Here is a 12,150-nt window from a genome sequence, read left to right as displayed (position 1 = left end):
GACATCCTTTGTAAATACGCAATTAAACTTAAGAAGCACCGCGCAAAAAGAATCCTCTAGAGGTTTTGCTGTGAATCTGGTTCGCACTCTTAAGATTATTTCTTTAATCTCGCCATTTCACTATTCCGGCATTGCACCGTTCCACGATTTAGGTTACCCCTACAGGAAAGCACTGCTCAATAGCTTTCATTTGAATGGTCACGCCTGAAGGTTCATCTCTCGATCGATTCAAAAGTGAGAATCGCCTTGTTCAGCATAATAATCAGAACCACAGGAAAGTACTGCTCAGTTGCTTTCATTTAAATGGTCACACTTCAGGATTTCATCTTCCAATTCAAAAGTTGTACAGCATAATAAACAGCACCACAGGAAGTACTGTTCAGTAGCTGTCATTTGAATGGTTTCATCTTCCGATTCGGCAAAATAATAATCACGTTGTTCAACATAATAAACAGTACCACAAGAAAAGCACTTCTAAGACGCATTCATTTAAGATTTAATAGTTTGAAAATCGGATTGCGTTTCGAAGTTTTTGCCTTATGATAGATTTTCTTTTTTTCTTCTTTCATCTAATCATATGCAAATTAGTGGTGCTGAAATTTTATATCATTTGATATTTTGACAAAGACAATTTTGAAAACATATGATTATAATACGACCTCAAATGACTAAAAATAAATCAATTATATATATTGTCCAGATGGCTTCTCGATCTGTTTTTTCAAGTCATTCTTTGACGGAACTGAAGGTAAAAATGAAGAAGTTGTTTCATCTTTTCTCGTTATAGCCTGAGTTTCTGATTCTTTGTGGGGTCTTTGCTAGTTCTTGTCAAGTGGACCATTAATACTATTCAGAGCCACGCCCTTAATCCTATTGAAGAACTTGGCATCGAGGAACTCAACCATATCCACGACGACAAAGAAGTGTTTCAATTATCACCGCTCACATTTGAATATTCTGTGTGGTTTGATCACAATGGCGGCATCAACTGAGTCCTTCTAGGCGACTTCGGAGCGATTTTTTCCAGCTCTGCAGCTGTTTCCATCGATGAAACAACTTCTTTGTATCATTCATGCCTTAGGGGAATGGGAGGTCTACAGGCTGAAATGTTTCTTCGAGTTGTTTTGATGCTGGGATTTGTATCCTTCTGGCAGATTTGTCCTTCAGGTGAGTCGATTGCAAAACCCTGGTGTTGAGCTAGGTCACGCTAAGATGTTCAGAACATTGAAAGCAATTTTAGCGCATTTTACAGTTACATTGTAAGCGTGTTTCTTCTGCGATGAGAAGATGTTCAAACCAATTCGAGAACACACAACTTCGTGACCGAGAAATCGTGAAATCTGGCTACTACTGAATTAGTTTTTTTTATTTGAATTCGCCGCTAGCTTTACAATAACTCGACAAAAAATGGCTTTAAATAAGCTAACGATTAAATAATGAGCTGCTCGCGTGTTTGGCTGATCTGAATGTTGAAAGGAAGTCTGGTTTCCCATCTTTTCCGGCTGCTGGAATTTAACTGTGCCAAAACAAGTCTTAGTCAACAAATTCGACTCCATGTGACACATGTGCTCAGTTGCCTTAATACTCCCGCACAGTTTGGTGTAAAACAAAACAATTTCTAAACCCTAAGAACTCAGCTAGACATTTCAACTCGGAACCGTCTTTATGACTGCAAAACGCCAGTTTTGCTTATTGACTGCTCATTGTTTTATGCTTCGGCGTTTATGATATGCCTCAAGGTTCAGACATCGAATTGCGAAGCATGGAAATGCATCCTAATGAGTTTAACTACACATATTGAGTGTCATTTAAGTGGTCTGTTCAAATCAAACCGTTCATGTTGTAGACGGTTGGATCTTTATAAACAAACCATATTATTTTTGTAAACTACAGAGCGCGTTTTCGTTGTGATGGCAAGCTGTTATTTTACCATATTACTGAAAATTGATCATCAGACATTAAATTAAACAACTAATCAGATTTATGTAGCATGTGACGTAATATAACTTTCATCACAGATACGAGCTATTAAATTCTAATAAAATGTTAATGGTGCATCAATGGATTTGAGGTCATAATAAGCGCCTGAAGTGCTACAGGAAAGCCCGACTAAAACAAGCGGCTTGCAAGTGATGGCCCATTAAAAAGACAGACGCTCTTGCTTTCTGCTGCTCTCTTTTCAATTTTAATCTTTAATCATAAATTCCGTCTGTCGACGCTTCTTAAAGCAAATTTACTATTCGACCTAAATAAACAAAAACGGGGTATGTCTATAGTCGGTGTTTTGTAATTGTATTATAGAAATTCAGTTTGAGTTAACTTCAGGCCGGAAGCATGTCTTCCTAAGTTTATATAAACATTCTTCAATAGAATGCCAATTTTTTTTTATCATAGTTATGTGTCGAACTTTGTACGACCTGGGAACAGTCAAAGGCTACTTTTTTGCAGTAAGGAGAAAATAAAAAACACGCGAGTAAAAACCCGGTTTTTTTAGAGAACCCAGGGGCACCTCGTAAATACATTGATAACACGTTTTAGGCTATCCATAGTTTTTTAGATGTCCAGAAATGCATTCTAAGTGGTGCTGTAAAATTTGTATCTGTTCGGTCATCCTAGGGAACTTGAGTCTCTAGAAATTACAAGGGCTTCAGTATTATTTTCCCGAAAATTTTAGATGCAATTTGAAGTACTACGCAAGTGTGACATTTTTTATTTCTCTCTCCATTACGTTCAGAGTCCGAAAATTTTGGGTTTCCTTTTCTCTTCGAAAAAAAGCCAAACTTGAGACGTGAAAAGTGACCATTAAACTTTAGATAATCCTAAGGAGTTCATAAGAAAGCTTCGAACTTGTACCCGAGTTGAACGGTCATCGAGAAACTTTTACCCGTCTTCAATAGACAATTCTCGGCAATATTTGCTTCTCCCAAGAGATATTTCACAGAAAACAGTCGTTGGGTACCCCTGAGAACCCGTTAGGCCAAAATTTAAAACTACAAGCCAAGTAGATAGCACCATGTGAAAGTACTGCATTTCATCCACATTCTAAAAATTACGCAGAGTCCACGTTGAAGAGAAGCTCTCGGCGCTTGCCGTTTCTTCGAGATGTCTAAATTTGCTTACATTGCGTTACGAGTATGTTTCCCACTCTTTGTACGTTCACTTCTGTCTGGTTTATCCGCATTTGTCATGTCCACAGCTGTCCTGAAACTTAAACAGGACAAGCCGAATTAAAGCACTTTTCTGTCCAATCTTCTTGACTGCGAAGGTGTTCGAGTATTTCCCCGATTGGGGACTGCTCTCAAGTTTAAAAAGAGGAAGAAAAATTCGTCGTCGTTTGTTTACGTTCAGTTTTCAACCTTGATACAGGAAATGCGGTAAGACATCTCCTTAATGAACTCTGGAAGCCCATGTTTACCTCAGCTTTATTAAGGGGTTACACTGATTTTATTGCACCAATAGTGACAATAGGGAGCTTCAGGAACGACAACAGCGACAGCAACGAGAACGTCAGAAAAGCAGTAAGTTTATAAAGCAAAACAATAACTTTGGACGTCCGAGACGCTTTTTTGTACATGTCTTTGCCGTCGCTGCACGACTGCGACGTGAAAAAGCCTAATTTCACGTTTTTTGTTAGGACGTAAACAAGCCCACGACGAATGTTTCTTTCTCTTCCTAAACTTGAGTGTAGTCCTCAGTCGGGGAAATACTCGAACAAATTCGCAGTCGAATTTATACGTCATTTTGAGGCCTAAGTGTTTTTTGATGAGTCTTGAGCGGTTACCACCTGGAAAAAGAGGAAAACCCGTGAAGAACACTTTGCCTGGGGAATTACTATTTCCGTAAGTTATCTGCTTTAAAAGAAATGTTTGAATAACTTGAGAAAACCTATCTTTTTTCCCATCAGATGCTACAATCGATTTGTTGGCCAATGGAATCACCACCGTCGGTAAAACGTTTAGGGTAGTTTGTACTATGAAAGATGGTGAGAACTTTGTTGGTTGGTTTGATGTGAAAAAAAAGGAGGTCACAGCTCGTCTTATTCCGGACGAACTTATGAGGGATAAATACTATGTAGAGGAAAGTGGCAATGAGTACACGCTTGTGATACAAAATGTTGCTGTCGCCGATGGTGGAAATTATACCTGTAAAGGGGACAGGTCCGAAAGTACATTCACTCTCTTCATTGAGTGTAAGTATCTTTTAATGTATACTACCAATTTGCGACTTTCATGTTCCCGATAATGCAATTTGTCTTTTCCACAAAATTTTGCATAAGTATTGTTTTCAATCCCTCTGGGGACTAATGATCTTTTTTGAGAAATTGAAACAAAACTTATGCAAAATTTTGTGGGAAAAACAAATAGTATTATCGAGACTTATCGCCGTAGTGGCAAATACGCTATGTAATACCGAGGAGAAATGAAAAACAAAGTTAGGTGTGCAAAAGGCGAATAGCACGACTCGACCACCGACCTTGTTCCCAGGTCTTTTTCCTTCCTCCCGCCAAAAAAGCTCTCGGAACGAGTTTCTCTTAAAGCTGTTTTATATGGAACCTATCAAATTTCACAAACATTTCAAGAAGATATAGAAAGCTTTGTCCAGATGCCACGGTAGGGGAAACTTTACTTCCCCGGGGATTTTCTAGGAATTTTTGGGTGGGGGTGCCCTGCTGTGACCTTGGAACCGCTTAGTTTATGCCAGTCCTTGTATAAATGCAATTTTGCTGTCTTAATTTAGATTAGGTTTTAAGAAATCCCTACTCTCCCACTCAAACTAACTTAAACAAGAAGCTCCAATTCTTCGTACTACTGATAGACCACAAATAGTTGATCATTTTCCCTGGGGATAATTGAGCGCGCGTTTTTCACTGACTTTTCCCTCCGCGTGTCACCTCCCTCGCGCCTTGCGGATTTTGTTCACCCTTCCGTCCAGAGGAAAATGAGGCACTACTTGTATCAATATGGCATAAATGATACCTGATTGTGGACCAAAGCCCTTTCAGCCAATCAGAGTGCGAGAGTGCGCGTTATATCTGAACTTCATCATAATTTATTAGTGATTTAATGTAACCTTTTTTTCAATTCCATTTGTCAAGTCTCCGTCACACAGTTCCCCGATGATCAAAATCTACAAGTAGGGAAAACAGAGACTGTCTTGTGCTCGGCAGAAGGGTACCCAAAACCCACATTTGTGTGGTACAAGAACTTCAAACGCGTCAAAACGAAAGAGGATCGTCGCTTCACACTTTTACCTAACGGCTCATTGTTAATCGATCCTGTTCATGAAAGCGATACCGGTGACTATATTTGCCGCATCACGCAGCTGGGAGACGAAGTTGGTACGAGCCTGCGCGAGCAAATGAAAGATATAACAGTCATCGTGTATGGTAAGTTTGTACTGTTCGCGTAAAATTCCGCAAACAAGCCCCTCCAAATATAAGCCCCCCAAACCGGTAACGCAAAAAACCCTCCGTTAAATCGCCCCTCAAAATATAAGCCCCCCGGAGGCTTGTACTTGGAAAATTGCCCTCAATACAAAGTAAAGCAAAACAAAAACGGTAATTTTACTTCCACCTATAAGGCTAACCCTATCGATTTTGAAACGCAAATTTCCCTCCATAGTTAAGGCCCTCCAAAAAATAAGCCCCTCAAAAAGGGCCTTTGAAAAATGCAAGCCCCGGGGCTTATTTTCGGAATTTTACGGTGGTTCCTTTTCGTTTGTTGAGGACTAACCTTAACATAGTGAGGCCACGTGATCTAGCCTTTCAAATAGAGAGGAAATTGTATTGGCGAAACTCAGTAGTAGAGGCAAAGTAAGGAGATGAAGGAAGACAAAAGAGACAGGAAATTAGGTCACAATAACGCGTTGTTTTCGAGTTAACAAAAGCCGTTTTGATAACTTCGTAAGTCTAAAACGAAAGATTTCTTAAAAGGTACCGTCCACGCTAGGCCCACGAAAACGCATATCCGACGATACTGAGGTTTTCGTTCCGTGCTTAGTACGCCTGCGTCAATAGCGCCAGCGATACTTTTGTCTTTTCTTGCCATTTTTAAGGTTGTAAACATGTCATCAATGAATGGCTACGACATCAGCTCTTTAACCTTCGTTTGTCGTGTGTCCATCATGATATAAATGCATCTCCATTATGAGAGTGTCCTCGAAAACGTTCGTTTTCTTAAAACTCTTGTTTCCAAAAATTTGTATTTTTAGTTTTCTTGCATGGGCAGAAGACACGAACGAAACGTATAAAAATGAATGCTTGTTTAAACAAAAACCTAATATATAGATTTAGCCAGGGCTAAAAGCGAAGCTCTCGATAATATTTATAGTTTGTTCAAACAAAATATTAAAGCAGCGAAGGCAACGCCGGAGAACGGTGAAAAAACAACAATAGGTCTAATTAGCAGAAAAGCAACTTTGCACGTGCAGCACACTTTTTTGTACATTTCTTTGCCGTTGTTTTGTACGACTGCAACGTGAAACTTCCAGCAACTTTTTTATGGAGGAAATGTCGTACGTGTTCTCGTTCACTTTTTTTTTCACTGCCGCTCATTTTCTCATTGTATTGGTGGCCGCTAGCATTACTCATTTTGTATGCCTGTGGTGCGGACGGACGGTCGGGCGTACGGTCACGTGATTACCAAATTTTCTCGGATGGGTAGATTACCACATTTTTTACCGATGGTGCTCCGCTGCGCGCACTTCGCGCGCGAGAGCTCCGCAATTACTGTTGACGAAAGAACTAAATGTAAGAGAATTATTTCCCTGTTATAGCTCCTCCAAGGATAAACACAGAGAAATCTACCAACCAATCAGAACTGTACTCGTATGTGGGCAACCCGACTGCAGTCACCATCAAGTGCGTGTGGTGGGGTGATCCAAACCCGACACTCAGCATACACAAGAATGACATAGCTCTACCAAGTGAGGATGTTAAGGTTCAGGAACCGACAGAAAAAGACTTACTTAGTTATCTAACAGCTACTGTAATTACTGATGGTGATGAAGACTTTGGAGCGTACACTTGTAATGCTTCAAACTCTCTTGGCTCGGCGACTCATATTGTGGATATCTACAAACAAGGTTAGTGGTCTCCCGCGCAACCTAAAAGTGGCTAATACGCTAGCTGTTTTTCAGGCCACATGCGATAACTCGTTGTTTTCGAGTTAGCAAGAACATATTGATAACTGCCTTTTCATTCTTGTGTTTTCGCATCGTTTTCTACAGTCCACGCTAGGCCCCCCAAAACGCATATCCGACGATACTGAGGTTTTCGTTCCGTACCACGTACGCCTGCTTCAATGGCGCCAGCTATACTCTTTTCTTTTACCGCCATTCTAAGGTTGTCAACATGTCATCAATGAATAGCTATGACGTCAGCACTTTAACCCTCGTTTGTCGTTTGTCCATCATGATATAGATGCACCTCCCTTTTGAGAGCGTCCTCGAAAACGTTCGTTTTCTTAGAACTCTTGCCTATATGGGGAGGATCCGCCCGAAAGGGGTACCTTTCCTCGTAGAAGTATACGAAAGGGTAAGGAGATCTGTCATTTGGGTCTGTGAAAGGGCCCAGAGGGCTAACAGATGAATCTTATGGCTCTATAAAGTCGAGAAAACGTTTTGTTTTTGTGATTGATTCCTATTTAAATGATCAGGACAGTGCATTTATAGCAGTTAAAAGGGTTGCAAATTTCTAAACAAGGTATGTGAAAGGGGTACCATTTGTCAATAGCAAATATACGAAAGGGGTACCTTTTTTGTAAAAAATGGTATACAAAAGGGTAAGGGGTTGGACCTAGGGGCGGAGCCTCCGAGTATAACAATTTGTTGAGTACCCTCCCCCGGGTGTTGACGAAAGAACTGTAAGATAATTATTTCCCTGTTATAGGTCCTCCAAGAATAAACGTAGAAGAATCTACCAAACGAACAGAACTGTACTCGTATGTGGACAACCCGACTGCAGTCACCATCAAGTGCGTGTGGTGGGGTGATCCAAAGCCGACACTTAGCATACGCAAGAATGACACAGCTCTACCAAGTGGGGATGTTGAGGTTCAGGAACCGACAGGAAAAAACATGCTTAGTAATCTGACAGCTACTGTAATTACTGATGATGACGAAGACTTTGGAACGTACACATGTCATGCTTCAAACTATATCGGCTCGGCAAATTATAGTGTGGATATCAATAAACCAGGTTAGTGGAATACTTCAAGTGAACTACAAAAATGTCTGGACGGTACATCTTAAGCAGTAACTATAAATTGAGGTTACAACAAATATTCAAATGTAGGACAATACTCTCTTAAAGTTGATTTCCCATTTTAAAAAAATGCAATAGTTGTTTATTCTATTTCTCTAAGGTTATAGCCAGGTCCTGTTACAGTGTAAAAAAATGATGCCATCAAGGAGTTTACAAGAAAAGGGCACAACGTCTACCCTTCAGATGTGCAAAGATACCAATATGATGCGAAAGATTTATCAATCATCCCTGTTTAATGATAAGAATGCTTTCAAGAAATAAATGATATCTTTATCTAGCCGGATTTATGAAAACCGTACCATCGGAATCCAAGAGCCCACACACCTTAAACTGACTCAACTAAAGTAAATATCGCCAAGAAACTCAGCTCTTACCCATGGTTCTCTTAAGGTGACTCTCTTCTTGGTTCCTGATTAGCAAAAGGAACGTTCAAGTCCATCAAAGAGACACTCTGGACTTGGCCATACACTCTTGCCGCTTGAAGGCCCTAAATGACGGAGAATGCTCGAGGCTTAACCAAGTTCTAAGCAGAGAATTCAAGTTAAATCACCCCCCTGACTTCCTCCACCCCCCCCCCCCCCATCAGCCTAGCACGTGCTTGAGGGGAATGCTTTCATTGGCCAATGGGCCTCAAACATTACAAGAATTTGACATGACAAACTAAAGGCAGACATGACCAGTGCGCTGACTCTCCCAGAGCAAGACTAAAGGACAATTTCACGCTTTTGCAGCACCCTCCCCCGCTAGGGATTGAGATGGAGGCCCCTTCCCAACCCATACCATATCTGAGTCACCAGTTTGCACGTTATCTCTCAGTAAGCTATGGTGGCCAAAGAACAAGAGTGTTATAAGACAGTTTTTGACACAGCAGATTGCTGAAATGTTAATACAGCATATTTTGTTGTTGTTTGTGTTCAGGTCCTCCTACTGCCCCTCAAAACATCACGTTTAATCTCACCTGCGATCACTTAACAGTGGCCTGGACGCCACCAGAGTTTGATGGTGGGCTACCGCTGGCACGTTATTCCGTGGAGATCAATGATACGAGCCAGTGGTCGTATTCGGTGTTTGTCAACGTGACCAAACACAGATTTACGTTTACGAGCAAAGACGGTTTAAAACCAGGGACGTTGTACACAGTTTATGTTCAAGCTTTTAACAAATTTAAGAAGGGAGAAAAAGGACAGGGCTCGGTGATATCTTCTTACTGTAAGTATCTTAAAACAAATAGAACGACAAGATTTACACAGATTAATTTTATTACAGCCAGCGTTGAAGTGTATTCTAAACCACTTGTGTGTTGATATCTTGGCGATATTAAAGGGCAAAACAAGTCACATGATAGGTGAGAAGCGTGGGAAAATAAGGTAGAGGCCCCAGTCGCGGGAAATTACCCAGCGGCCAATTGGTGCCGAGCGCGGGAAATTTTTTTTTGCCACAAGGCGCCGGCAAGAACAGGAAATGACACAACCAGTTTCCAGTTTCTTATTGTGTGCATGGTTTCGGATCAAACTTAAAGTAGCGCTGGTGTTTCGTGATACTTGAATGGATTTAGTGTTTTTACGTTTCAAGATGACCAGCAGAAGAACTAACCCAAAAAAATGAACCAGATAGGGTACTTTCAAGTCCATGTCCCCTGGATGCCTATCAGTGATATTTGTTTAGGAAATTGCCTTTGTAGGTTTCTTAACATTTTGATAACTTCGTGAGTCTGAAACGAAAGATTTCTGAAAAGGCACCGTCCACGCTAGGCTGTTGAGGGATTTTACTCGCAGAAGTATATGAAAGGGTAGAGAGATCTGTCATTTGGGCCTGTGAAAGGGCCCAAAGGGATAACAGATGAATTTTATGGCCCTTTTAAGTCGAGAAAACGTCCTATTTTGGGGATTGTTTTCTATTTAAATGACAGTGCATTTACAGCAGTTAAAATGGAAGCAAAGTCGCAAACAAGGTATGTGAAAGGGGTACCCAGGGATGTCCTCTAGCAGAGCCCGGTGGCCCCTGGTGTCTAACTTTTGCCCTCAAGCGACTAGAAAGTCTCAAATTTTTCATGCAAATCATACGCTAGGCACCCTAGATTCTACTGTTTCAGCACAGCCTTGGGTACCATTTTTTAATAGCAGGTATACGAAAGGACTACCTTTTTCGTGAAAAAAGGTATATAAAAGGGCAAGGGGTTGGACCTCGGGGCGGAGCCTACGAGTATAGCAATTTGTTGAGAACTCCCTCCCCCCCCCCCCCCCCGGTGTTGACGAAAGAACTAAATGCAAGATAATTATTTCCCTATTATAGGTCCTCCAAGAATAAACACAGAAGAATCTACCAAAAAAACAGAACTGTATTCGTATGTGGGCAACCCGACTGCAGTCACCATCAAGTGCGTTTGGTGGGGTTATCCAAACCTGACCCTCAGCATACGCAAGAATGACATAGATCTACCAAGTGAGGATTTTGAGGTTCAGGAACCAACAGGAAAAAATTTGCTTGGTAATCTGACAGCTACTGTAATTACTGATGGTGATGAAGACTTTGGAGCGTACACTTGTCATGCTTCAAACCCCCTTGGCTCGGCGACTTATGTTGTGGATATCAATGAACAAGGTTAGTGGAATACTTCAAGTGAACTACAAAAGTGTCCGGAAGGTACATCTTAAGCAGTGACTGTTAATTGAGGTTACAACAAATATTCAATTGTAGGACAATACTTTCTTGTGTAAGATAAGTTTTAAAAAAATGCAATAGTTGTTTATTTTACATCTCTAAAGTTATCGCCAGGTACTGTTACAGTGTTTACGAAAAACAAGGTAAAAAAATGATGTCATCAAGGAACTCCCTACAAGCAAAGGGAGCGACGTCTTCCCTTCAGATGTGCCCAGATACCAATATAATGCGAACGATTTATCAAACATCCCTGTTTAATGATAAAAATGCTTTCAAGAAATAAATAATATATATATAAATCTTTTCAGAATTCAGTTATACGCACGGGCGTAAGTACGTTTATGGACGCTCCGTCCCTGAACTTCTGAAGACGCATGTTGTACGAAACGTCAAGTTAAATGTTATAGCAGTCAGTATTTTTCTCCAGTTTTTATACCTTATCTGTCTTATCTTAATCACCAGTTTGCACGTTATCTCTCAGTAAGCTAAGGTGGCCATAAAAAAAGAGTGCAGCAAATGCTGAAATGTTAATACAGCATATTTTGTTGTTGTTTTCGTTCAGGTCCCCCTACTGCCCCTCGAAACATCACGTTTACTTTCACCTGCGATCACTTAACAGTGGCCTGGGCGCCACCAGAATTTGATGGTGGGCTACCGCTGGTACGTTATGCCTTGGAAATCAATGATACCAGCCAGTGGTCGGATTCGGTGTTTGTCGGGATGACCACAAACAGATTTACGTTTACGAGCAAAGACGGTTTAAAACCAAGGACGTTGTACACAGTTTATGTTCAAGCTTTTAACGAAATTGAGAAGGGACCAAAAGGACAGGGCTCAGTGATATCTGCTTACTGTAAGTATCTTAAAACAAAAAGAACGACGAGATTTATACAGATCAATTTTATTACAGCCAGCGTTGAAGTGTATTCTAAATCACTTGTGCGTTAATATCTTGGCGATATTAAAAAGCAAAGCAAATCACGTGATAGGTGAGAAGCGCGGGAAAATAAGGTAGTGGCCCCAGTCGCGGGAAATTGCCCAGTGGCCAATTGGTGTCGAGCGCGGGAAATTTTTTTGCCACCAGGCGCCGGCAAGAACAGGAAATGACCACCAGTTTCAAGTTCAAAAAAGTGTCCATGGTTACCTTCTTGATTAGAAATATTATTAACTATAAATAGAAAACGACTGAGAGACTTCAAAACAGTTTTCAAATATATAGTGCTTAC

The 12,150-nt window shown here is 40.8% G+C and overlaps 1 protein-coding gene across 2 annotated transcripts in view; it reads left to right on the top strand.

The window, feature by feature from the left end:
- The first annotated feature begins 731 nt into the window (after positions 1 to 731).
- The window catches only part of LOC140949938 (neural cell adhesion molecule 2-like), a 53,842-nt gene continuing 42,423 nt past the window's right edge, over positions 732 to 12,150 (top strand). Inside the window, exons 1-8 of one of the 2 annotated variants that reach the window (XM_073399090.1) lie at positions 732 to 1,167; positions 3,905 to 4,189; positions 5,096 to 5,386; positions 6,775 to 7,083; positions 7,889 to 8,197; positions 9,182 to 9,472; positions 10,556 to 10,864; positions 11,487 to 11,777. In XM_073399090.1, coding sequence (XP_073255191.1) covers positions 1,086 to 1,167; positions 3,905 to 4,189; positions 5,096 to 5,386; positions 6,775 to 7,083; positions 7,889 to 8,197; positions 9,182 to 9,472; positions 10,556 to 10,864; positions 11,487 to 11,777 — 2,167 coding nt within the window. In that variant the 5' untranslated portion in view covers positions 732 to 1,085. The remainder of the gene's footprint in view (positions 1,168 to 3,904; positions 4,190 to 5,095; positions 5,387 to 6,774; positions 7,084 to 7,888; positions 8,198 to 9,181; positions 9,473 to 10,555; positions 10,865 to 11,486; positions 11,778 to 12,150) is intronic. The other variant, XM_073399089.1, reaches the window with a different exon arrangement.

Source organism: Porites lutea, chromosome 10, assembly GCF_958299795.1.
Source record: "Porites lutea chromosome 10, jaPorLute2.1, whole genome shotgun sequence".
Lineage (NCBI taxonomy): Eukaryota > Metazoa > Cnidaria > Anthozoa > Scleractinia > Poritidae > Porites > Porites lutea.
This window is presented reverse-complemented; position numbering and strand designations above follow the sequence as displayed.